At 37.9% G+C, this 26,055-nt stretch overlaps 1 protein-coding gene across 3 annotated transcripts in view; it reads left to right on the top strand.

Annotated features, from left to right (window-relative positions):
• Nucleotides 1–194: 194 nt before the first annotated feature.
• Nucleotides 195–26,055, top strand: part of mosmoa (modulator of smoothened a) — a 47,239-nt gene continuing 21,378 nt past the window's right edge. For all 3 annotated transcript variants that reach the window (XR_014628576.1, XR_014628577.1, XM_084418080.1), the window contains exon 1: nucleotides 195–1,598. Coding sequence is in view for 1 of the 3 variants with exons in the window: in XM_084418080.1 (XP_084274206.1) it covers nucleotides 1,493–1,598 (106 nt within the window). In the remaining 2 variants the exon portion in view is untranslated. The remainder of the gene's footprint in view (nucleotides 1,599–26,055) is intronic.

Genomic DNA, 26,055 nt, shown 5'->3' with positions numbered 1-26,055 from the left:
TATTTCACCAAAACTCTTATTTCACTAGAATCAGGTCATGCATTATTAATGCGTTTTTGTAATAAAAAAATTACAAGGCATGTTTTAATTAAGTCAAACATGTAGCATAAATGTGTTAAAAGTCTCTCTCTCTCTCTCTCTCTCTATATATATATATTGATTTATATATAAACGAACCTATATAGTTTTAAACTCTAGTCAAAGATCAGTCAATGAAAAATAAAGCATACTTTTCTCATAGCTAAACAAAGTATTGAGTATTTGTCATAAGGTTACTGAAGTATGAACACTAACAATATTGTTCATTTACTTTTTGCGATTTCCAAAATATGTAAATCAATTATGATTAGCCTATTGTAATTTGAGCAGTCTTTATCCACATGCTCATACATTAGAAAACACTTTCCACTGTCTATCTTTATTTTTGTCTGCTTAATATCAGCTTTTTCGACATTATCCTTTTTTTTTTTTACTACTTTTTGATTTTTTTTTTTAATCTGTGATGTAAACATAAGCTGTTAACTAAACGCATTTTTATGGCGATCTCATGCTTTTTGGACTCCGCTGCTCGGCAATCATAATACAAATGGCCTCTTTCTCCTTCGTCCAGAACGCATATTGTTCATGAACTGTATTTCGAGATTCCTGCCTGCATTAAGTGGGTAATTACAGAAGTGCTGACAGATGTTGATGATGCCCACACACACACACACAGAGAGAGAGAGAGAACTGACCTCCTCTAGTCACGCGGAGGAGTCTCGCGAGAGCAGCAGACGACGGCGAGATCTCGCGGGCCTGTTGTGTCTGACGACAGACGTTGCGTGGGGGGTTTTCGCCTGATGTCATTGGGAACGACGCGAGAGGAGCGTTTACACCGCCGCTTCTCATGCTCCTGCGGCTTTCTTCGCGAATCCACGCAGTCGACGGTCTTTCTCCGCGCATTTCGACGAGTTTTTCGGGCACGACCGTGATGCGCTGCAGCTGTGCTCGCGCTCGGCGTCCGTGAAGCTGCGCGCGCAGCTGAACGATGGACCACAACACCGTCGATCAAAACGGCCGCTAATTCGTTGCTTTCACGCCTTTTTTTGCCGTTAAATCCCGCGATCGAGACTTTATTCGAGATGGATATGTGGACGTCGAGTGGAAGTAGGCCCTCCGGATGGCAAACAAACCGTGCGGAGGATCTGTAGCCTGTTAGCAAGTAACGGTACGTTAACAGAAGACGAAGAAGAAGCCCGCAGTGTAGGATGATGATGATGATGATGATGGGGCATCAACTGTCAGGAGGAAGATCAGAAACACAACCTGGTCTTTAGGGGTCGTGTGTTTCCTTCTACAAATCTGCTGGACTTATAGCCATATCATATCATAACACACACACATATATCTATCATGCCTTTAGACTCGAGCAGTGTTGTTGAGCACTGATATCTGTGGTGTACAGAGACTAGCTCAGTTGTTCACTCCTGAATCTGAGCCCAGGACACCTGACATGGATAAACTCACCATTATTTCAGGATGTCTCTTTCTGGCTGCGGATATATTTGCCATAGCGAGCATTGCCAACCCGGACTGGATCAACACTGGCGAGTCAGCAGGTGAGGAATCAGACCAGATCAATATCTGAACAACTGTGTGTGTGTGTGTGTGTGTGTGTGTGTGTGTGTGTGTGTGTGTGTGTGATGTTTACATGCCAGCTTTGTCCTCATCTGTTCTGATAATAATAAAGTTCTGGCTCAGATTACGTTATAAAGATAGACATCATCCCAACAACTCGTTAAAAACATGATTACGGTTCTTGCATCTTTTTATACACACTCGCATTTGGATGTACACGAACTACTGAGCTGATAAGCGTTTACTATCATCATTTGTGTTGTTTAATACTAATCAATTTAGTAGAGTTGGGCTGTGTGTGTGTGTTTGAGACGAAATGAACGATTCGATTCACAAGCTTGCGAATCGATTCTGATCTGGATTCAATTCGAGATCGATTCTTTTGGGTGTATATCAGCCACAGTACACCCATCAAACTGCATTTGTTGCCTGAATTGAGAGAAAATAGATTAAAGCCGGTTAATATCATAAGTATGTCACTTATAAATCATAACAAAGCGATTTATTGAATGGGAGGGGTTTTATATAAAACATATCACAGACTAAAACATCAATTCTTTGGATTTAAAGGGATAGTTCACCCCAAAAATGAAAATGCTGTCATTAATTACTCTCTCATGTCGACTATAGTTCATCTTCAGAACACAAATGAAGATATTTTTGATGAAATCTGAGAGATTTCTGTCCCTCCATTTACAGACTACGCAACTACCACCATTACAGATATCTTCATTTGTGTTATGAAGATGAACAGCACTTTCATGTTTGACTGAACTAATCAATATATACGTTTATCAAAATGAGAATCGATTAAAAAAGCAAATATCAATATTTTCAACCCAGTCCTAATATTTCATTTTCAGGCCTTGAATACTCGTAGAATTGGTCTTAAAGTCTAAATATTGTTTGGTTTGTAATGAAATATTAAAACTTGCTGCTGCTTTTTTTTTTTTTTTTTGCTCATTTAAAGATGCATATAAAAAATTGATTGTATTTCGTTACAAATTAATCTCAGCATTATTAAACATTTTGTTAATCAATAATACCCCCCAAAAATGCCATATAATCATGTTTCAAAATCATTATCCAGTAATCAGGACCGACCGAAAAGGTCACAAGAATTGCTTCATGATTGTTCAGTAATATTTACCCATAATAATCTGACCAATACTTCAAGGCTTTATATGAAGCTTAAGATAAGTCGTTCATTCAGCTGTGTTAGTTATTGATGAGTGTTATTTATTAGGACATGTACATGGTTATTATTAAAGATGTAAAGCTCACGTGTGTGTGTGTGTGTGTGTGTGTGTGTTGATAAACAGCTGCTCTTTGTCCAGCACTCATGACTGCTCAATAAGTGGGTCATCGGGGGTTCAAGCTCAATCCTCTCCATTCACTGAGAGTCACTGGCCTCTCGCGGGTGTCTCACACACACACACACACACACAGTCTCACGCTGCAGTGCTGAATCAGGTGTCAGAACACACACTGCCATGTCAAGATATTCCTTTGTGTCCGTTTCAGCACACGATGTTCAGCGCATGCTTGTTCTCGGGTTCATTCAGCCCTCATGACTGGGCTTGCTGAGTGTCTGGAGTGGCTATTGTTGTCCCATAGTTATGATGAAACCAGAGGCGAGGAGAAGTTATAGGACACACACACACACATTAGCCTATGGTTTTCATAAAGTACAGAGTATTTTTGTTTTATAATGATCCACAGCATTATTTTATATTATGTAATTAACAATTAAGCACATTAACCAAACCCACACCCCAGTTCTGTAGTGTGTCCAGGCGTCTGGTTTACTTTTGAGTTTTTTGTTTTGTTTTGTACTTCTCTTTCTCAGTTAGAAATCAAAAGAAAAGTTACTCAAAACACTCATCTTTTTTTATAGTGGTAGACCGATATATATATATATTTTTTTGGATAGCAGATATCTTAGAGAAGCAGGATATATAAATAAATAAATATTATATATATATATATATATATATATATATATATATATATATATATATATATATATATATATAATATTATTATTATTATTATTATTATTTTTTTATTTTTTTTATAATATAAAAAATATATATTTATATATATATATATATTTTTTTAATTAATATTCAATAGATTGGAAATAAATGTAAAAAAAAAAAAAGATTTAAAATAAACATGCTTATACTTTAATAGATGGCAATTGATTCTGCATTCCTATTACAGTATTTTTCACAAAGTAATTGTTTAAATATATATATATATATGACTAAAAAGGAAGTAAACACTGTAGCGGGGCACTCAGTAATCTGGTGAGTTTGTGCGCACCGGTAATCATATTTTGCTTTCATTAATAAAGAAGAAGGTAACACTAATTTTAAGTGAGCGCTGTGAGAGAGCTGTCAAAATAAAAGTCCCGCTTCTAACACACCAACACACCGGACAATCAGGAAAAACTTATCTGCCGATATTTAAAAAATACCAAATATCGGCCGATATAAACCAATACTTTTTTATGCCGTTATGAAATGAGTAAATGAGTGATGGATCACACAAAGATCTTTCAAACCTTTTAGTAAATTCCACTGGGAAACAAAAACATGTTTTGGCATGCAGACACACACACACAATATGCTTTGCAATATATTACTGGAGTATAATATGGCAATATAATATATTTTTTTGTATGCTTATTGCTTAACAATTGCTATGTTTCCAACCATCTATTGTGCATGTGCATTGTGGGATATTGCATAAGAAAATCGCTGTATTGGAAACGGCAACATGCTCATAATTAAAAACAAATGCACATAAAAAAACATGCGCACTCAAATTGAGGCGGTTACATGTTTATCCGCTAAGAAGAAATGCGTATGAACTACGATGGAGACACATTTACAGAATAAATCGGTTTAATGCGCAACAAAAAAAAAAACCTCACATGACTTTACCCTCAACAGTGATTGGATAACTGGACTAAGCAGTGGACCAATCGCATCACAGCATCTCAAATGTTCCGGTATAATGACGTAGGAGACTCAGATTGTGTTCCCACACCAGGCGTGATATCACGTAAGATCACATGACAGTGTTTGTTGCGTTTCATCCGTCCGCTCTGAGACGCATTCATCATTTATGATGGAGGATTAGAGAGACGCTCGATTGCAGGAGCTTCTGTTATATTACAGATATCTTACACCGATTTCCAGGAAGTGACTGTTGCTCTCTTGAACACACTAGTAAAACACATATATCTGGTGTCTGAATAATAATGACATAGTGATACCAATCCTGTAAAGGCGTCATGGATGAGATGCATTGTGTGTTTGTGTGTGTGTGTGTGTGTGTGTGTGTGTGTCGGATTGCTCCTATGACCGAGCACTTCTCAGCTGGTTGTTTAGTGCATGTGTGCGTGTGATCAGAGAAGTGAAGGGCTCTTTGTGAGAGACTGTTTCCTTCCTGTGATGGTAAAGTCATTAAAGTGTGTGTGTGTTGTGTGATGTGGTCTGAGACCAAATGAAGCACATAATAGGCTGATCGCACATTGTTTCGGCTCTTCCAGGGAAACGGTGTCTTTGATCCACTTCTGGACATTTTGACTAAACGGTTTTGCATTGAAGGTTTTAGTTGTTGGTGTTTTGACTTCTGATATCATGTTGAAATAAATGTTCCTGTGTTGATGGGGTACACAAAGACAGACATTCTCTCAGTGCAAGAAAGCTCGCTGTCTATTTTTTTTGTTTGCTATTATTATTATTATTATTATTTTTTTTTTTTTAGTGGTGTCCGGAACCATTTTATTTTAACAAAAAGTTATTTGAAACATTAAAGTTGACACTTTACTTGCATGCAATTATGAAAGTTTGTTTCCGCCACAGAATAAAACATTTTAAAAGATAATTGCGACTTTTTATCTCACAATTGCGAGTTTACATCCCGAAATTCTGACTTTATTTCTCAGAATTGTGATATAAAGTCACAATTCGGACCATTTTTCTCAGAATTGCATGTTTATATCTCACAATTCTGACTTTATAACACGCAATTCTGAGGAAAAAAGTCAGAATTGCAAGATATAAACTTGCAATTGCGAGATATACCTAGCCTAATCTCGCAGTTCTGACTTTTTTCCTCAGAATTGTGAGAGATAAACTTTTATAACGCAATTGCGACTTTATATCATGCAGGTCTGACTTTTTATCTTACAATTGCGTTATAAAGTCATAATTGAGAGGTATAAACCCACAATTGTGTGTCATAAAGTCATAATTGAGAGGTATAAACCCACAATTGCTTTATAAAGTCATAATTGAGAGGTATAAACCCACAATTGTGTATTATAAAGTCAGAATTGTGAGATAAACCCACAATTGCTTTATAAAGTCATAATTGAGAGGTATAAACCCACAATTGCGTTATAAAGTCATAATTGAGAGGTATAAACCCACAATTGTGTGTTATAAAGTCAGAATTGCGAGATATAAACATGCAATTCTGAGAAAAATAGTCAGAATTGTGAGTTTACATCTCGCAATTCTGACTTTATAACACACAATTGTGGGTTTAGATCTCGTAATTATGACCTTGACACAATTGTGGGTTTATATCACAATTCTGACTTTATAACACACAATTGTGACTCTATCACACAATTTTGAGATGAAAAAGATGTAAACTCGCAATTGTGAGATAAAAAGTCGCAATTACCTTTTTTATTTTTTATTTTGTGGTGGAAACAAGCTTCCATATTTAATAGCCTGCGTTTTCAATGTATATACAATCACTTTGGTAAATCTAATTTGAAGCTGACACAAAAAATGGGGACATCTCGTCTTTGACTGCAAAATGTGTCCATTTAGTTTCAGTCCAGAGCTGTTTACAGACATGAATGACCCCTCAAAGGCAAACTGCACCTGGCCAAAAAGAAAGAAAAAACTAAACAAACCCTTGAACATCTATCTAGAGATGTGGGACTATCAGACGTTTATCAAAGTAGACTCGTTAGACTCGGCCTAGAAAGAAACAACAAACCGTAAAACCACCCTGACATTGTGAAGTTTTTCACGACTTGTTTTGAATGTTTTGAAAGCTTTTCTGGAGCATTTTTATGAGTCGACCTGCAGAGACTTGAGTAGAAAAGTCTTGCCTTTTTATAAATCTCCCTGGTTTTTGCATGTATGTATAATTTTGCCCTTGGGAGTTATTGGTGTTGCTTTATTAGAAATGTAGATGCGTTTTAAATCAGAGTGTGTGTGTTTGTTCAGCCGAACCGTTGGCAGCTTCACGTGTCGCTCTCACCACAGCGCTGCTCAGCTGTTCCGTGTTTATTTGCATTTCTGCAGTTTTATACATGTACAGTTGTTTCCGACCACTTCATCATTTTTAATGTCCAGCCAACATTATCTGCTGGCAATTACCTTTAGCAAACATTGAGCCTCTTTCCTCTAGCCAACATGTGTTCAGTTTGAGTCTTCACTTTGGCATTGTTGACATGTTTGCATGTGATCTGATCACAGCTGGTCTTCCCAGACATCTGATGTTCGGTGAAGTCGTGACACGTATATGTGTATAAGCTTGTTTCCGCCACAGAATAAAACATTTTAAAAGACATTTTTTGAAGACTTTTTATCTCACAATTGCGAGTTTATATCTTGCAATTCTGACTTTGTTTCTCAGAATTGCGAGATCTAAACCCACAATTGCACTATAAAGTCAGAATTGCGAGATATAAAACCACAATTGCGCTATAAAGTCAGAATTGCGAGATCTAAACCCACAATTGCGCTATAAAGTCAGGATTGCGAGATATAAACCCACAATTGCGCTATAAAGTCAGAATTGCGAGATCTAAACCCACAATTGCGCTATAAAGTCAGGATTGCGAGATATAAACCCACAATTGCGTTATAAAGTCAGAATTGCGAGATATAAAACCACAATTGCGCTATAAAGTCAGAATTGCGAGATCTAAACCCACAATTGCGCTATAAAGTCAGGATTGCGAGATATAAACCCACAATTGCGCTATAAAGTCAGAATTGCGAGATCTAAACCCACAATTGCGCTATAAAGTCAGAATTGCGAGATATAAACCCACAATTGCGTTATAAAGTCAGAATTGCAAGTTATAAAATCAGAATTGCAAGATATAAACCCACAATTGCGTTTTAAAGTCAGAATTGCATGTTATAAAGTCAGAATTGCAAGATCTAAACCCTCAATTGTTATAAAGTCAGAGTTGCGAGATATAAACCCACAATTGCGTTATAAAGTCAGAATTGCGAGATCTAAACCCACAATTGCGCTATAAAGTCAGAATTGCATGTTATAAAATCAGAATTGCAAGATCTAAACCCACAATTGCGTTATAAAGTCAGAATTGCATGTTATAAAGTCAGAATTGCAAGATCTAAACCCACAATTGTTATAAAGTCAGAATTGGGAGATATAAACCCACAATTGCGTTATAAAGTCAGAATTGCGCTATAAAGTCAGAATTGCGAGATCTAAACCCACAATTGCGTTATAAAGTCAGAATTGCGAGATATAAACCCACAATTGCGTTATAAAGTCAGAATTGCGCTATAAAGTCAGAATTGCGAGATATAAACCCACAATTGCGTTATAAAGTCAGAATTGCGAGATCTAAACCCACAATTGCGCTATAAAGTCAGAATTGCGAGATCTAAAACCACAATTGCGCTATAAAGTCAGAATTGCGAGATCTAAACCCACAATTGCGCTATAAACTCAGAATTGCATGTTATAAAATCAGATTTGCAAGATATAAACCCACAATTGCGTTATAAAGTCAGAATTGCATGTTATAAAGTCAGAATTGCAAGATCTAAACCCACAATTGCGTTATAAAGTCAGAATTGCGAGATATAAACCCACAATTGCGTTATAAAGTCAGAATTGCGAGATATAAACCCACAACTGCGTTATAAAGTCAGAATTGCGAGATATAAACCCACAACTGCGTTATAAAGTCAGAATTGCGAGATATAAACCCACAATTGCGTTATAAAGTCAGAATTGCGAGATATAAACCCACAACTGCGTTATAAAGTCAGAATTGCGAGATATAAACCCACAACTGCGTTATAAAGTCAGAATTGCGAGATATAAACCCACAATTGCGTTATAAAGTCAGAATTGCGAGATATAAACCCACAACTGCGTTATAAAGTCAGAATTGCGAGATATAAACCCACAACTGCGTTATAAAGTCAGAATTGCGAGATATAAACCCACAACTGCGTTATAAAGTCAGAATTGCGTGTTATAAAGTCAGAATTGCGAGATATAAACCCACAACTGCGTTATAAAGTCAGAATTGCGAGATATAAACCCACAATTGTGTTATAAAGTCAGAATCGCGAGATATAAACTCACAATTGTTAAAAAGTCGCAATTACCTTTTTTTTTATTTTGTGGCAGAAACAAGCTTCCATATATAGGAGATTATCGGCATAATTAATCCGAACTTTTACTAAATGAAAATACTAGCCCAAAAATGTGGTGACATTTCATTCATGCGTTCTCTGATAATAAAGGGTGCAGTATCGTCTCGCATGTGCTCTCTCCTGTCAGTGTATTTAAACTCATTCCCCTCAGTGCTCTCAGACTCGGCATGTTGTTTGACAGGAATGTGTCCATCCATCCCCTCTAAAATACCGGGAAACTGTTTGAGTGGCTCTCAATGCTCCGTTTCAGCTGAAGTGACGGTGTGTTTGTTGGCTTTTTGTAAAGGAAAGGACAGGAGACCTTCAAACTCACCACGTGACGGAGAAGCCGAGCGCTCACGGGCTCAAAACACGAGCCGGTGGTCGTGACATTTACAGAGCGATAAAGCCCTGCGAGCCTTTTGTTCCCGCAGAAACTGTGGCGGTGAGAGGAGTGATGAATCGGGTCTCTGTCATACAGCACAGAGCTTGTTGTTGAGGTGTTCTAGCCGTTTTTAACAGCACTGTGTGTGTGTGTGTGTGTGTGTGTGTGTGTTTGCAGCAAAACAGACACTAAACCTCCTCCCACTGTTTCTGAAGCTCTTGCTGATGCAGGGTTTTACACAGTATTCGAGAGTGTGTTAAACTGAAGCTTGTTTTTAAGTCAGTGCACAATATTGTTAATTTTGTCAGCTATTTTTGTATAGCGGACGGGACTAGTGTAACATGGAGAGAAGGGGTAAAGTAATAATTACCAGAGCTTCTCAGTGATTTTAGTCCCGTCCGAATGTGCATCTCAGTGATCATTACGAACAATGGCGGTAAAAATTAAGGGCGACTTTCACCTTCAGTAAAAAGGTCCGGAAAAATAACATCAGGTGATACTATCCCCGTGCGAATAGACCCGCTGTAATGTGTACGTAAATATTCCGTCATTTCCTGTTTAAAAGTAGTTTTCCGCGGTTTTTCAAGTATGGAGACGCTGATGCATCATGTTTCAGTTTCTTTTTTTAATTCTACAATATTAAGACGCTTTGCCAAGTTAAATAGTTTTAAAATATCTTTAAAAATGCATCTCACGACCCCTGCGTTCTGTTCCTTTCTATTGCAACAGTCCGTCCGTCTTCACTCTTTTTCATTCAAAACAAACTCCATTCCTGCATGCATTGATGCACTTCACTGAGTATTGGGTGTAAATACAGCACTTCAGTGATTGGACTAGTGACAGTCCATCCCCTGGTCCAAACCTCTCGCACTTTGGCCTCCTTACCAAGCCAACATAATCCAATGAGAGCAAATATTTAACAAGCAAGGGCCAGAGACCATCAGCAGATGTTCGTGATTGTGAACGCCAGGTGATCCGGTTCTGAGGAATCCCGCTGAGTTTTCTTCAGGCACAGACTCTGCGCGGTTTTCCGGGTTATTTTGTCCCGATCCATTGAGCTGCGTACCGAGGGGCTGTTAGGAAAAGGACTGACACGCTCTTATCCGAACACATGAAAGGAGTAATAAGACCGAGCTCTTGGAAAGTGATGAGGCCGGTCTGTTTATGCCACTGACTCAGAGAAAATAAAGCCCTTCTCGCTGACTCAGTTCAGCATTTCTAGAGCTCCTGCTGCTGACCACATTTATTTCCTTAATGTATGTCCACGGCTCTTACGGTTCATAACTAGCGCTCCACTTATGTGGGTTTTCAATGGCGAATAATAATCATTAGATTGCAGGGTTTCCTGTGGTTGATAGAATGTGAGCTAGGATTATACAGTTTATTTAAAGCTACTGAAATGTGTAAATATATTCGGAAATTACACTCTTTAAAAAACTACTTATGCCACTAAAAATGTTTTAAAACAGAAGCAGAGCTCGACATTAAGGCTTGTTCAGGATAAGTGGATTTTTTTTTTTATATAGGCCTAGAGAATTGTATTTGCCTGGCCGAAGAAGTAGTCATCACTAACAAAAAAATAACTAGGGAATCCCCAAAACGCGGGAATGATTCTGGTTTTATTACATTTAGTGTAAGTGGCGATAGATAACGATGTAATGGAATGACGGTAACAAGGTTCTAAATGTTCTATAATATTCTAAAAATAAAAATGTGGAGTTTTTACTTGAGCAACATCACACGGCCAAGAGTGATGTCGTCCTGAATACTATAACGTGATAACTAAAATGTGACACTGATTTCATACGACAGTTCAATAAACAAGTTAATATTAAGTCACTTACAGTACAGGTCAAAAGTTTGGAAACATTACGATTTTTTTTTTATATTTTTGAAAGAAGTCTCTAATGCTTATCAAGGCTGCGTTTATTTGATCAAAAATACAGGAAAAAAAAAACAGTAATATTGTGAAATATTATTACAACTTAAAATAATAGTTTTCTGTTTGAATATACTTTAAAAAATAATGCATGCAAATGATGCAAAGCTGAATTTTCAGCATCATTACTCCAGTCTTCAGTGTCACATGTGACATCCAGTCTATCACATGATCCTTTAGAAATCACTCTAATATTCCGATTTATTATGAGTGTTGGAAACAGTTCTGCTGCCTAATATATTTGATGAATTAAAGGTTAAAAAGAACTGCATTTATTCAAAAAATATATATATATATATTTTTTAATAATATAAATCTTCTTTACTATCACGTTTTATCAATTTAACACATCCTTGCTGAATAAAAGTATTGATTTATTTCAAAAAAAGAAAGAAAAAATATATACTGACCCCCAAATGACTGACCAGTACTGTATATTGCTGTTACAAAAGATTTCTATTTTTAAAACATTTTCTTTTTTTTTATTATTCATCTAAGTATCCTAAAAAAGTATCACAGGGTTATGAACAAATATTAAGCAGCAGAACTGTTTCCAACTTAGATAATGATTCATCATATTAGAATGATTTCTAAAGGATCATGTGATAGACTGGAGTAATGATCCTGAAAATTCAGCTTTGCATCACAGAAATAAATGATAATTTAAAGTATAATAAATTGAAAACCAATTATTTTAAATTGTAATAATATATCACAATATTACATTTTTTTTCTGTATTTTTGATCAAATAAATGCAGGCTTGATGAGCAGAAGAAACGTCTTTCAAAAACATTAAAAATAGTAATGTGTCCAAACTTTTGACCTGTACTGTACATTTTTGATGCAATATTGACTTTTTGTTCTCTTTCAGCAGCGAAAATAGTTCCAAACAAAGATCACAGTGGAACCATATCGCATCTCACAGGAACACGTAACCGCGTTTCATTACTGAATGATTCAGCGTTTTGAACGAATCGGTTGAGTCAAAGATTCAATGACCTATTCATAAACTGCCTCATTCTTTAATGAATCAGCCGTTTAAATGAATCGTTTGGATACACGACTCAATGACTCGCTCATTAAGATGGTCACCTGCCGCCACCTACTGGTGGTTTAGTTTCATGTTTAAAAGTATCATTCTTTCCAACATTTCTTATTTGTATATTCAAAAAATATGTAAAACAATCTCATAACGATTTAATGCAGTTGTAATTTTTCATTGTAAATGATTTAATTTGAATGGCAACAGCGTCTTATTGTTCTAAATTAATTTATTGATCAAATTTAAACATTTGAATTGAAGGATGAAGCATACATTTAATAAGATTAGGGGGGAAAATGCCCTTTATAATGGTAATAAATATCACACAAATGCAGATTTTAAAATGTCAAAGCTGGTAGAACACTGATGCACTGATGAGAATACTGATGAGAATATTGCTTCAGAATAAATTATATTTACACCACAAAAAAATCCTGTTTTTTTTCTTTCTTTTTTTTCCAGATAAGCAAAGGACAAGCACATGACGAGGCATGTTTTACATTATCTGTTGACAAGGCTGCTGGTAGACTTTGTAACTAACACCAGGGATGCTTGCAAAATATTGACCAATATTAATACTTTCCTCAATACTCATTATTTTTCAACTAAATTGTTTGTTTCATGATTAGTGTTGTTGTCATGTTGCCAACATTTCAGTAGTCGGTACAAATGCCTGTAAAATGTATTGGTTCTCGGAGAACAAATTTTGATACCATGGCAAAAAACTGTTGTAACACTTCCTCCAACTATTTAAAGCCGCAGTGTAATGGAAGCACTGATGTCTTGTCTTCTGTGTCGCTGTACATTCCAGTGAAACGGATTACTGAAAAAGACAAAGAAATGAAGAGTGGGGACTTTACTGTATGCATCAGCAGGGCTCGAGTTTCGCCGTGGGCTTTCGTAGTTTTGCTCTCTCTCTCTTCTCTCTCTCTATCAAGATGCTCAATGACTTCACAGCACCGCATTTGCACTACAGACGTGATACAAGTCGGGACTGGTGACCGAATCTTTACTTGCCCAGTCTAAACTCATGCACAACAAAATTACCCCATTGTAAAAGCACACATTCACTAGTTGAGCAAACATTTAGCTGAGATAAATATTTTAATTTTTTTAAATGTCTACTAAATGCCCCCCAACTCCCCCCTTTAATTAAAATATCTATAAAATATTTATAAAATTATATTATAAAATATTATAATATATTAAAATAGTCACATAAGAGGGTAAAAATGACCTATTAATTGTCATTTAAGTGAAATTACTGACCTTAAATATACAAGCTTGTTAAAAATGATCATTCTAGAAAAAAAATTAAAATGGCACTTAGAGGCTTTTGCATCTGAACTCTTCATATATAAATATATATATATATATATATATATATATATATATATATATATATATATATATATATATATATACACACACATATGTGTGTGTGTGTGTGTGTGTGTATATTAATATATGCAAAATGATTATACACAGTACACACACATATATTGTGTAGGTAAACACAAACTTTTATTTTGGATGTGATTTATCATTTCACAGCCCTAGTAAAATCTTATGCTTCCACCAGTACATTATCCTCATGTTTACTGTGGGTCCACCGCGGGCACAGGATCTCTGTGTGTGTGTGTCTGAGAGGATTCGGTGCATTAAAACAGAGCAAGCCTGCAGGTGTGTGTCCGGCCTCCGCTTTCCTCCCACTAGGGTTCATAGGGCTGTTTGACTCATCTATATAATAACACCCATGTTCTCGGAACGGGACTAATGAGAGAACGGCCGTGATCAGGAAGGGTTTCCGGTTGTTTCACACACAGGCTGCGAACAGGAGAGTCCACGAGTGTCTGAACGTGTCAAGCCGCTGTTGAAATGGAGTCTCTCAAAGATTACTGGTGTTTATCTGTTAATGCAAACAGAGCCCACTCGTTGTGAGAGAAACCCTCCCTTATAGGTTCTCCAGGTAGTTTTCAGTTAAAGGTGCAGTCTGTAAGATTAACAAAAGATTAACTAGTGGTCAAAATAGGTATTGCAGTCCAATTCAAAATCGTTGTTTCTCCCGCCTCCTGCTCCTCAGACTCGACGGCGCTCACACGGGTCGCCAGTTTGAGATGCGCAACAGGAACGGTACCTCATGAGGTACCAAAAGTTTGCTCACTGAACTCTATGTATAGATTATTGCTATATTGCCTATATTCTAGATTAGTGTTTGTTTACGCCATGTTTTACTTTGACACTCCCCTTCATAATCACAACTCGGTAGCTCTTGTATCGTCTAGAATTACGAGTTTCCCACAAAGTAAACGTGACTTTGCTTGCTCATTCATGCTCTCAGAACTTGTAATCACGCTCTTTCCGACCAACTTGAAGGCCACAAAATGCACATATATTAATGAAGAGCTCTTTTCCAAAACGCGATAAACGCCATTTAAAAAAAATAATTCGTTTGTCATGTCATTTTGCTGTGTACTGAACCTATCCACTGCTCCATCAACGTTTCATGCCAAATTGCTATATTTCCTTGTTTAAAATGTACTGCAAGATGCAGTTCCTTTCCAAACCGCGATAAGCGCCGAACCTATTTTTAGCCTAAACGCTACATCAAAGCAAACGATACATCCTCTGGACTAATCAGAATTCTCTCACCCCTCAAACCACTCGCGCGTATCGCGGCAGACGCTCAATTCGCCTCATTCGCGCGGCAGACGCTCAATTCGCCTCATTTGCACGTCCGCGCTGCGCTAAACGCCTCATTTGCGCCGCAGGACCTCCAGATGCGCGTAAACGTGTCTTTACATTGACTTAACATGAAAATCACTTGCGCCAGACGTTCTATTCGCGTTTGGTGTGAACGCCACTCACTCACTCTCACTCACGTCATGTCGTAATTTGTTTTATGTAAAGTGGACAATCTGACTGACTTGCCTTTTTTTTTTTTTTTTTTTTTGACAAATCAAAAAAAATGTACAAAATTGGATGTATAGCGTAAAAAAAAAAAAAAAAAACTTTGAATTTATCAACAATTTTGTTGTTTGATTTAATAATCATTGTTCAACATGTTCAGACTGAGCCCAAAAAACAAAATTTTAACAGGATGAATTGAATATTCACAAAATGTGTGGGTCTAGATAAAAAAAAAAAAGTAATTTTCCTGAAAACTATTTAAATGGATTTATAGCGTTTTGGAAAAGAGCGAATTTTATTTATTTATTTTTTTTGTAGTTTTGTGTTTACATTTCATTTTACATTTGCACTGACAAAGGATTTCGACCAAGAAATGCATTCGACTCGTCACATTTACACAAAAAGCGACTACCTGTTGAGCACATGTCTAACTTTGACATTTCTGATTTTACTGGAACATTCCTTTTAAAAATGTTAAAATGCAAGTTCTGGATTTGCTAAATACTCATCATGACCACATTTACTGAATTTGATTGCGGAAAAATGTGTAATGTGTGTATCGTTTAAGGACACCTGGTCTGTGATAATCACAAACAGAAGTTTCGGTCAATAACACAATCTGCTGAACTGTGTATGTCTAGTTTCAGCCAATGGCTTCTTGGGAATTTGGCCGAGCTCCAGCGCTCTGACTGGTTCCAGGTTTATTTATCCAGATGTGTTGTTGTAAATGACGTTCTTCTTGTGTGTTTGGTACAAGGACACAGTGGGGTTTGTGCCCTACGAGTGTCTAAACTAGTTGTGGGTGCGATTCAGACTTGTCTTTCTTTTTGTTTAGTGTACCATAGCGTGCCAGCTGGTTGTAATGATGGCATTAGACATTGCAGTTGTGAATCAGCGGGGGATTGGTGGGTGCTGGGGGAAATGTTTACCGGATGCAGACACTAGTCTTTATCAAGCTCTTTAAAGGCTTTCTTCCCACCAAGACTAAATGCTTCTTTCCCATCATCAAACTCAGGCTTAAACTCGAAGGTCTGTTTTACATTTGCAGCTCTGCAACGGAGGGATCATGGTGATAAAGCTTGAGTGTAAATCAGGTTTCTTGCATTATACAATGTGAAATCCTAGTCTAGAGCTTGTAATGCAAATGAACTAGTTTTTTGTTGCCCGAAGCAGAATGAGTACATCTGTCTTATGAACTAATTGATTTCATAGTGCCGTCTATGCTGAACATAATTTACTTTTTACCTTTTTTAACTAAAAGATACATCAGGTAGTTGTTCTCAACTTAAAAAGTCCACAATAGGGATGTTAACCGATGATCGTTTGACCGATGGTTGACCGTATCAACGTTAACCGATCAAAGTAGTCGGTAAAAAAAAAAAATTTGATCTCTAAATTAGGCTATTATAGACAGTGGACTAAACGCTACTACAGTTAGCCATCTCATTCCAAGATCTTTTTGTGTGAAGTGAACAAATCCCTCACACTCAATTTTTCATAACTCGCCTGTTTGTACTTAAAGGGTTAGTTCACCCAAAAATGAAAATTCTGTCAGTAATTACTCACCCTCATGTTGTTCCAACCATGTAAGTCTTTCGTTCATCTTCGGAACACAAATTAAGATATTTTTGATGAAATCTGACAGAATTTTGACTCCTCCATAGGCTTCCAGTGTGACCGAAACTCACCGGCCCAGAATAGTTATTAAAACATCGTTAAAATAGTCCAAGTAACTACAGTGGCACTACATTAAGTTTATCATGCGACGAGAATACTTTTTGTGCGCAAAAACAAACAAAAATAACGACTTTATTCCACTTTTCATTTCCTTCTCTCTGGGCCTCGTAGTGTGTTTGCGCTGCGCGTCTGTGTTGCACTTCATCACGCAACACACACATGACCGGCGTCGGCCAATAGTGAGCCTACGTGGTGACGTGTAACACAGACGCGCTGCGCAAAAACACTACGCAAACCAACTAGACATCCAGAGAGAAGGAAATGAATAGTGGAATAAAGTCGTTATTTTTGTTTGTTTTTGCGCACAAAAAGTATTCTCGTCGCTTTATAAACTTAAGATTGAGCCACTGGAGTCACTTGGACTATATTAACGATCTCTTTAATAACTTTTCTGGGCCAGCAAGTTTCGGTCACATAGAAGCCTATGGAGGAGTGAAACATGGCTCAGATTTCATCAAAAATATCTTAATTTGTGTTCCGAAGATGAACGAAGGTCTTACGCGGTTGGAACAACATGAGGGTGAGTAATTACTGACAGAATTTTAATTTTTGGGTGAACTAACCCTTTAATAAACCAATAAAAACATTGGCGCGAGGTCACAGCGTTTGGGTTTGTGCGCTCACAAGGTTTGCGAAAAGAAAAGGCTAAAGGCTAAAACACTCGAGGTTAGAGCCAGGGCAGACGACAGGATGAAGCGTGCAAAGAAAAGTAGTGTGTGGGACCATTTCACCAAAAAGAATGACACGGATGTAAGTTGCAACTTGTGTGATACAGTGCTTAAATACAGTAGTAACACATCATCTATGATGTAAGGTGATGATGATCATCATCTTTCTTTATTATTGTTAGCACTACCTCAAACTAAAGCGGCGTCTCTTCGGAGCTGTCATTTTCTTAAATGAGCCGCGGCAATGTTTCAAATGAGCTTCTAACGCTAGACAAACGCCTTTATTTTCAGCGCGATCACCTTGTACCCAAACCATTTCGAAACTAAGGAGCCATTTGTCCTCCGATTACATACAAGCTCCTCGGCGCCGCGTTTGCGGGACTCATGTTTCGCGCTGTAGGGGATTTTAAAAAAGTGACGTGAGTGGAAGGGTGGCAGTGTGTGTGTGTGAGAGAGCGGGAGGCAGAGCGGCAGAGAGATGCGACAGAGTTGCGAAATTGCAGGCACAGCTCGAAATGGCTGTTATTTCAAACAGCGTAGCATATTTAAAACTAATCGGTTAACTGGTTTCAACCGGCTAATGAGGCTCGGTAGTCGGTCGAGAAAATTTTTAGTTTTCACCATCCCTAGTGCACAAAGCTAATGTCTGTTGCTATTTTACCCTGTGTTCGGGTCATTTTGACCCGGAGGAAATTTTTGTTATCCCGAAAATACTAGTCAATGTTATCGCATTGGACTGAAACTTAGTGACTTTGTTCACTACTTCTCAAAAGTTTTTTTTTTTTTTTTTTTTGGGACAATTTTCATACTTTTTTGGGGGGGTTGTTACTACACTTGTGGTGCTCCTGGTCAAAAATGACCGGCCTACAAAAAATTGTTTATAAATCACTCATTATACTATATTATCACCCAATATTGGATTTGATATTTTTGTCGACTTGTTTTCTTTCAATTAGGACTGGTTTTATATTTCTATTTGCATCTGATTAATCGAGGCGGCATTTATCTGAGAGTAGGCATCTAATTTATTTAGTAAAAAAAAGCAAAAAAATTGTGTTCAAGGGTTTTGAACACAACCTGAAGGTTAAAAGTACTCTTATAACCAAATGAATTGTAACTATCAAAATGAAGGCTTTGAAAAATTGCAGTTGATGTCTGAGGATCAACTAACAGAAAACTCAAAAGCTGAGAAATCTTCATTCAACAATGGGAAAACAGTAGCGCAGTACAGTCATTATTGCAGAATAAACACAAGGAACCCAGAAGTAAATTATTGTCGTACATAAATGTAACATTTTTGCTAGAGATGCACCGATTGATCGGCTGGTGACCGGAATTGGCCGATTTTCACGTGATCGGCCGTGACCGGCGACCGGCCGGTCATTCTGACAAATGCCGATTTTATGCCGGTCAAATGCACTCGGGCGCCGCATGATTAACATCGCGCAACATCAGCATCACACGTGCACACGGAACACACATGTAGGAAACCTCGTGAATTACGTCTGTTCAGACCGCAAGCGCGTTTTTTTTTTCGGCGTGCATGTTCATCAATGAGTGCATTCACAACGGGAGCAGGAGCAGCGCGTGAGCGTCAAGCAGGAGCGTCGCGAGCAGTGAAGCGCGTGTTTCGGCGCTGAGTCTATTTGCTGCACTGCTCACGCTCAATTAAAGGGAAAGCACACTTTTGATGGACAAAATACCCTAAATAGGGTTTCACAAAAAAAGTTCCCAAAATGCACAGAATTTGTGTGTTTTAACAAGAACTGGAGTAGGCCATGTCAGAAAAGAAGACTAATATTTATAGAAAATGTACCCATTTAAACTTTTTTATTATTCAGTTTGTACAAGTGATTGCAATAGGCCTGTGTGTGTGTGTGTGTGCTTTGAGAAATATCTTTATACTGCAAGGCTATATTTATTTTATTTTTTATTTATATATAATTTTATTGCCATTCCCAAAGGAAATGGTTCTTCCATAACACTGCACTTTAGATGTGTGTGAATTGGCCACACCTGGAGTAATTTATATAGTTCTATTTTATAGCATTTATCTGTTCAAAAAAAGATGTACTATGCAAATTGTAAAATGTTCTATTACAGAAAAGATATAAAATAAATATTTGTGTGTGCTGTAAAGTGGTTAGAAAAAATTAAATCGGAATCGGCTAAAATCGGTATCGGCAGGTCAAACTCAATGAAAAATCGGAAATCGGAATCGGCCCAGAAAATTGTAATCGGTGCATCTCTAATTTTTGCCCAAACCAGGCAGCCAAGCGGATCTGTTATGTTTGAATCAAAGTATATTTGGGTCGTCTTGATATAAACTAGGGATGCTCCGATCGATCCACCGCAGATCGGTACCGGACGATAATCTCGTTCTGTGACTCATTTGGTAGTCACGAAATTTTGCCGATCTCACAAACGGATCGCAATTTAACAATGTAAAACCGTAAAAAGTTGCTGCCGAAGTGCATGTGAACAGTTTACAGATGAAGCTTTAGCGTGCATGTCCTGGTTTGCAACTACACAAAATAATAAATATAAGTGAACCATAGGAAATCGACCATCTTTATTTAGAGCGGGTTGTCTCAACACAACACAACATGATGCGTAGATCTTGAGAAAATCCTCACAGAGTGACTTGACAAAAAACTCCAAATACAAGAGAGCCGGTTCCAGATTGTTCCTCTGAAATTCACTGTCAATTGGCAAAATAGTCTGTTCGTTGCTGCAAGCTGTAGTTTTATGTGGTTTTTACAGCATGTTGACCAAATTTCATCCTTATAACTTCACTGCACACAGGTAAATGTGAGCGCACCTTCAGGGGTTTCAAAGGGTCTATGGTGCCAAGTCCATAATGAAATAAGAAGTAGCTAGTAGTGTGTGCTGGCTCTCTTTTCAACAACTTGTGCTGTCTGACTAACAAACTGTTGTGTGCCGCACACACACATATTTCCAGTGTAACGGCACAATTCTCGATCAGGGTTTTTCCTGGCTCAAAATGAGGCAGAGGTGGTAAAATCCTAATAATGCATTTTAAAAATAAGGTAATTAAATTAGTATTTTTCGTAGATCATCGAATATAGCTTAAAGTGTTTCACACATTATTTTTGTGGGTGGAGCTCGGTACCTCTAGGGGGGTCCGGGTGCATGCATTTTTATCTTATCACGCATTAATGGTTTAAAAGCATTTGCATGAATAAGAGTGGGATCATGTAACACTAGCCAAAGGATACCAAAAATTAACACATGCTGCGTTAATTGCGTTAACAGCGCTAATTTGTTTATTTAATATAAAATCGCAGCATTTTGCGTCATATAATCGCGTAGGCTTGACATCGCGATTGTGATATGATTAAAGGAGCATTTCACCCATGGGAACATTGATCTTTATTGAAAGTGGGTCATATATGTAGTCGAAATGTAAAATTAATTTTGAATTTGGTGCCTTCTTGGCCAAGGAAAGAAAGAAAGTAACTTCAGGACGCATTTGTATGAAAGACACCAACTCCCACAATGCACCACATTGCACAGCTGCGCAAGCCACTCCCACTAATCCAGAAAGCGCATATCTGCCTAAAAGAAATAACTCTTCCGTCTACAAGGCTAACTACCACCAGAGCTTGAAATTAATTTCACACAAAATGTCTAGTTAGTTGGCGAACTCATTAGTGAATTACTCTTCATTTGTATTTCTTTCGAAGTGGTGAATTATTGCATTGTAACGTTACCTGGATGTTCAGTCAGATGCGGTGCGAAACTAGGATAGTTCACAACACAAACGTCCGTGTCCTCGTCTGATTCACAACACAAACGTCCGTGTCCTCGTCTGATTCAGAGATTTCATCCAGGAGAAGTTGTCATTGTTGAAATTCTTTGCCACAGTCGGACTCTATCTCTGTGTTCGTAGCGGTTCGTAGTTGCATAGTGAGATCACCGGCGCCACCAGTCCGCCCTAACCCGAGCCAGTCCGGGCTCCTCGTCGGCGGCAGGCAGGTCTTCTGCCTCGGCTGCTCTTCGCTATAATGCGGCTTGTAAAGGTAGCCACAAACACCTGATTCAAGCATCAGACTTCTGAAATCCTCTTCCTCTATATCATATTGAGTACTCTCCTCCGCTATTGTCATAACTTTACATCTGTCTCCACAGCGCCTGTTAGCTTAGCTTCCAAACAAGATGGAGGATATTGCTTTTAGTTTCAGAAAGTCAAGTCCCACCCACTGATCTGTAATAGGCCTGTAGCGTGAGCGGGTCCCGCCCCCTGGGAAAGATGAGAAACGAGTGTCTGTAGTCTCTACACTTTTCAATGAAATGTGACTTCCTGCTTATTATGACGCAAAATGATGATTTTTACGTCATAATAAGCAGGAAGTAAAACACTTAAATCCTTATTTCTCCCATCTCAGGGAAAAATGGATGAAAAATCCACATTTATTATAATATATGACTGGGTTTCTAACAATACAAAGCTTAATGCAAATGGGTGAAGTCTCCCTTTAATCGTGCAGCACTAATTTTAAAGATAAATTCATTAATCTGGTGCACTTTGAGTCACCCAAATCCACTGTTAAAAATAATCCACCCACAAAGCAACCATATTCTTTGATTTAGCTATTACAATTAAGCATGATAATATGGTAACATATCGCACTGAAGTAGGCTGATTTAAAATAAAAGTTCTTCTTTTGGCAAAATTGCATTTCCTTAATAGCCTAAACAGAGGCTTTACTCCCTTCAAACTTAAATAATGTTTCAATGTTTCATTACATCACTGTTGGAAAACACTATTTGTACCTTTATAAAGGGCACTTCCCCCCTAATTTTATTAAATGTATGCTCCATCTTTCATTTCAAATTCTTAAATTTGATCAATATATTCAATTAAAAATAAGACACTGGGCTGTTACCAACCAAATTAAATCATTTACATTTGAAAAATTATAACTGTATTAAATGAGATTATTTTAAATATGTTTGAATATACAAATAAGGAATGTTGAAAAGAATGATACTTTATGACACTAAACTGCCAGTAGGAGGCGGCAGGCGACTGTCTTAATGAGCGAGTCATTGAGTCATTCATTCAAACGATTCGTTCAATCGGCTGATTTATTCAGAATGAGGCAGTTTATGAATGGGTCATTGAATCTTTGACTCAATCGATTCGTTCAAAACGCTGAATCATTCAGTAATGAAACACGGCCGAGTGTTGCTGTGAGATGTGGTTCTGCGGTGATCTTTGTTTGGAACTATTTTCGCTGCTGAAACGGAACAAAAACAGTCATTGCGTCTAAAATGTAAGTGACTTAATTTTAACTATTTGTTTATTGAACTGTTATGAAATCAGTCTCGGTTTCAATCGTGATGCATTTAGGAAAACAGCACTAGGCTATATATTGTTTCTTAACTATAAATAACTGCGCAACATTGTTAACGTCAGTGCATTAGGTAGGCCTATATTATTATAACTATAGGCTATCAATCGCCACTTACATTAAATGAAATAAAACAGAATCATCCTCATGGTTTCGGTGATTCCCTAGTTATTTTTTATTTTTATATAAAAAATGGTTTTAATCAGGGTATTTGTCCGGTTGGGCGAATAGTACAATTCTCTCTCACTTTTCACTTCAAAACAAGATAAAAACACACGTGTCCCGGACACAGTCTATGGATTATCCGCAATCCGTGCAGCACTATACGGTCTGAGAATGGACACACGTGGTATCCGCAACAGAACCGGAAAAAGGAAAGTGTATCTGACCATGTGACTGTCTGTCCGAGTTTTGTCGAGAGCCGGAGGCGGCAGGAAATTTGACGGAGGCGGTCGCCTCATAATTCTCTATGCAGGAAAAACCCTGTTGATGCAGAATCAAAGCGTCTCAGTAATGGGCCGTGCACAAGGACCACTTTAGTCCAGTGTAGCTGAAATGCTTCAAGCTTCAAAGCATTGTGTAACTAGCAGAGGTGCTGGGTTGTTATCATGTTCCCGGTAAGTGGAGTACAGGACAGGATTTCCTCTGTTCTTCCATGTCCAGGATGTTTTCCTGGTGGATTCTCCTCGATCCACTGCCTGTTTTCCAGGGCGTAATGTGAATTCTTCCTGTATGTGACCTCTGGCTCAGTGATGTGTTTTCAAGTCCACTTACATCGTCTCTAGACCTGCTCTTGGCCTTCACAGACGTTCAGTGTGCGCTCGCTTTTGTGTGTATGAAGGACTTGCTGTCTCCAATCTCTACGTCGTCTTCGCTCTCGTTTAAAGCGAAGTGGCGGTCGTACACTTTTGAAATGCCTTGCCGCTATTCATAAAGTCTTCGTCAACTATGGACACTGTAAAAAGGGACTTAAAGACTTATTTATTTTATCAGGCTTTCGGCGTTTGATGGGTCGGATGAATGCGAGTGTGATGTTGGTGTCGTGCTGTGTTTATTGTATCTCTGTACGGCACTTTGGTCCATTCTTATGGTTTGAAAGTGCTTTATAAATAAATGTTGAGGTCATTTAATGGCATGTTTCATGTTCTCATAACCTTCAGCCTATATGTAGACATAATGGCGTCTTCAATAGACTTTTACAGAGAGTGTGTAAGTGGCCTAAAATGCCAATATCCTTTGTGCATTAATGAGGAATTAACTCTCAATTTCGTTTTTGTTATGTGTGTGTAGGTATTGTTATGGTACTTTTTTGTGATATTCCCGATAATGGGAATGAGAATATGTTAGGTCCGGTTTTTAGATTTGTCAAAGCTTTGAATAGATGACGTAGTTGTTGTGAAATGCAAGTATAATTATGTAGACTAGCCTTTTTATGTAAATGTTTTTATATGGGATAAAGTCAGATTCCGGCGTATTACATTGTTTACGGTAATAAGTGTGTAAATTCCCGCAGGAAACCAGAGGTGTCAAAAGTATTCACATTCATTACTCAGGTAGAAGTATAGATACTAGGGTTTAAAAAGACTTCTGTAGAAGTTGAAGTATCAACTCAAGCTTTTTACTCAAGTAAAATTATAAAAGTACTTGTTTTAAAACTACTTAAAGTATAAAAGTAAAAGTAATGTAAGGAAAAAAATGCAATTAATTCTCTCTCTCTCTCTCTCTTTGCGCCGATTTGCCCCGATTTCTCCTTCGCTTACCACATCTAGGTAGCCTGGGTTTCCCCATGCTGCCTTGAGCGCAGCACGATTTTATTCACGCTGCTAGGCAGCCTGGATACCATGGACAAGATTTTCCCCTCAGCTAGGGAACCAATCACAGAACGGGGAGGGAGCAGCAAGACGATGACGACATCTATGCGACACACCGAAGCAGTTTGTTTATATCTATGGATCAAACATGACAGATGTAAAAATATATGCATGATTTTAGGAACACATCTACAAAAATATGCCTGTATTTTAAGTTGATAAAATAATTTAAAATCCACGTCAGTTTATTTGTGCCCACGCGCCACGCCCTCCCAGGATCTATAACGTTACCTAGGCTACTTTCACTTTTAAAAATTCTTCATAATCGCGCGCGATCTGCTTGCAGTCGTCGAGATAGATGCTGAGGAGTTGAAGAAAAGAATAGCTAGTGGAGATTGTAAAGTTGACAATTGTAAAGACAATACGTCATCAAAAATCAAGTCCAGTGTGTGGGAGAAATTTGGAGTTATCTGAAGAAAATATTGTGAAAGGCTTTGCTGCATTTTCGTGTTGGATAGCCGCAAATGTGGAACTTCATCCCTGAGGAAGCACGCAGAAACTGTGGTAACAAAGCAGTTCTATCGAACGGTATTTTTCATATAACACTGTTAAGTAGGCCTATGTGTGGTGTGCAGGGCGTGTTTGAACCCAAAATGGTCAGATGTAGGCTAGACGAAATTGCGTGGCATAGTGTTGTAGCCGCGTCTGTTCGATTGGTAAAATGTTATAAGGCTACTCAGTTTTGTGGAAACGTTAGCCATGTTCTTCATGTACCGGCCTTTTGACAGCTTCGGCTGAAGTTGTCCTTGTGTTAATTGTCGTGTAATAACTTCTGTATGACCTGGCAATAAACATTTTTGTAAGTGTGTCTATAATGTGATAGTCTAAACTGATTTTATTTCGGGTGCGGGTCGGGTGTCGGTACTATTTTAAGTTGGTCGGGTGCAGATTTTAATTAGTGCTGTTGACGGAAAACTGGTCGGGTGCGGATTTACTCTGGTGTACCCATAAATCTCTGACCCATCGTCGTCGTCTTCGTTGAATATCTGTCGCTCTACATACGCCATCTGGTATAATTGAAACGATTGGCTATGAGCTATGTACAGGCGCATTTGATAG

This window comes from Rutilus rutilus (genome assembly GCF_951802725.1).
Source record: "Rutilus rutilus genome assembly, chromosome: 1".
In the NCBI taxonomy this organism is placed as follows: Eukaryota; Metazoa; Chordata; class Actinopteri; order Cypriniformes; family Leuciscidae; genus Rutilus; species Rutilus rutilus.
The sequence above is the reverse complement of the archived record's forward strand: the minus strand, read 5'-3'. Positions and strand labels throughout refer to the sequence as shown.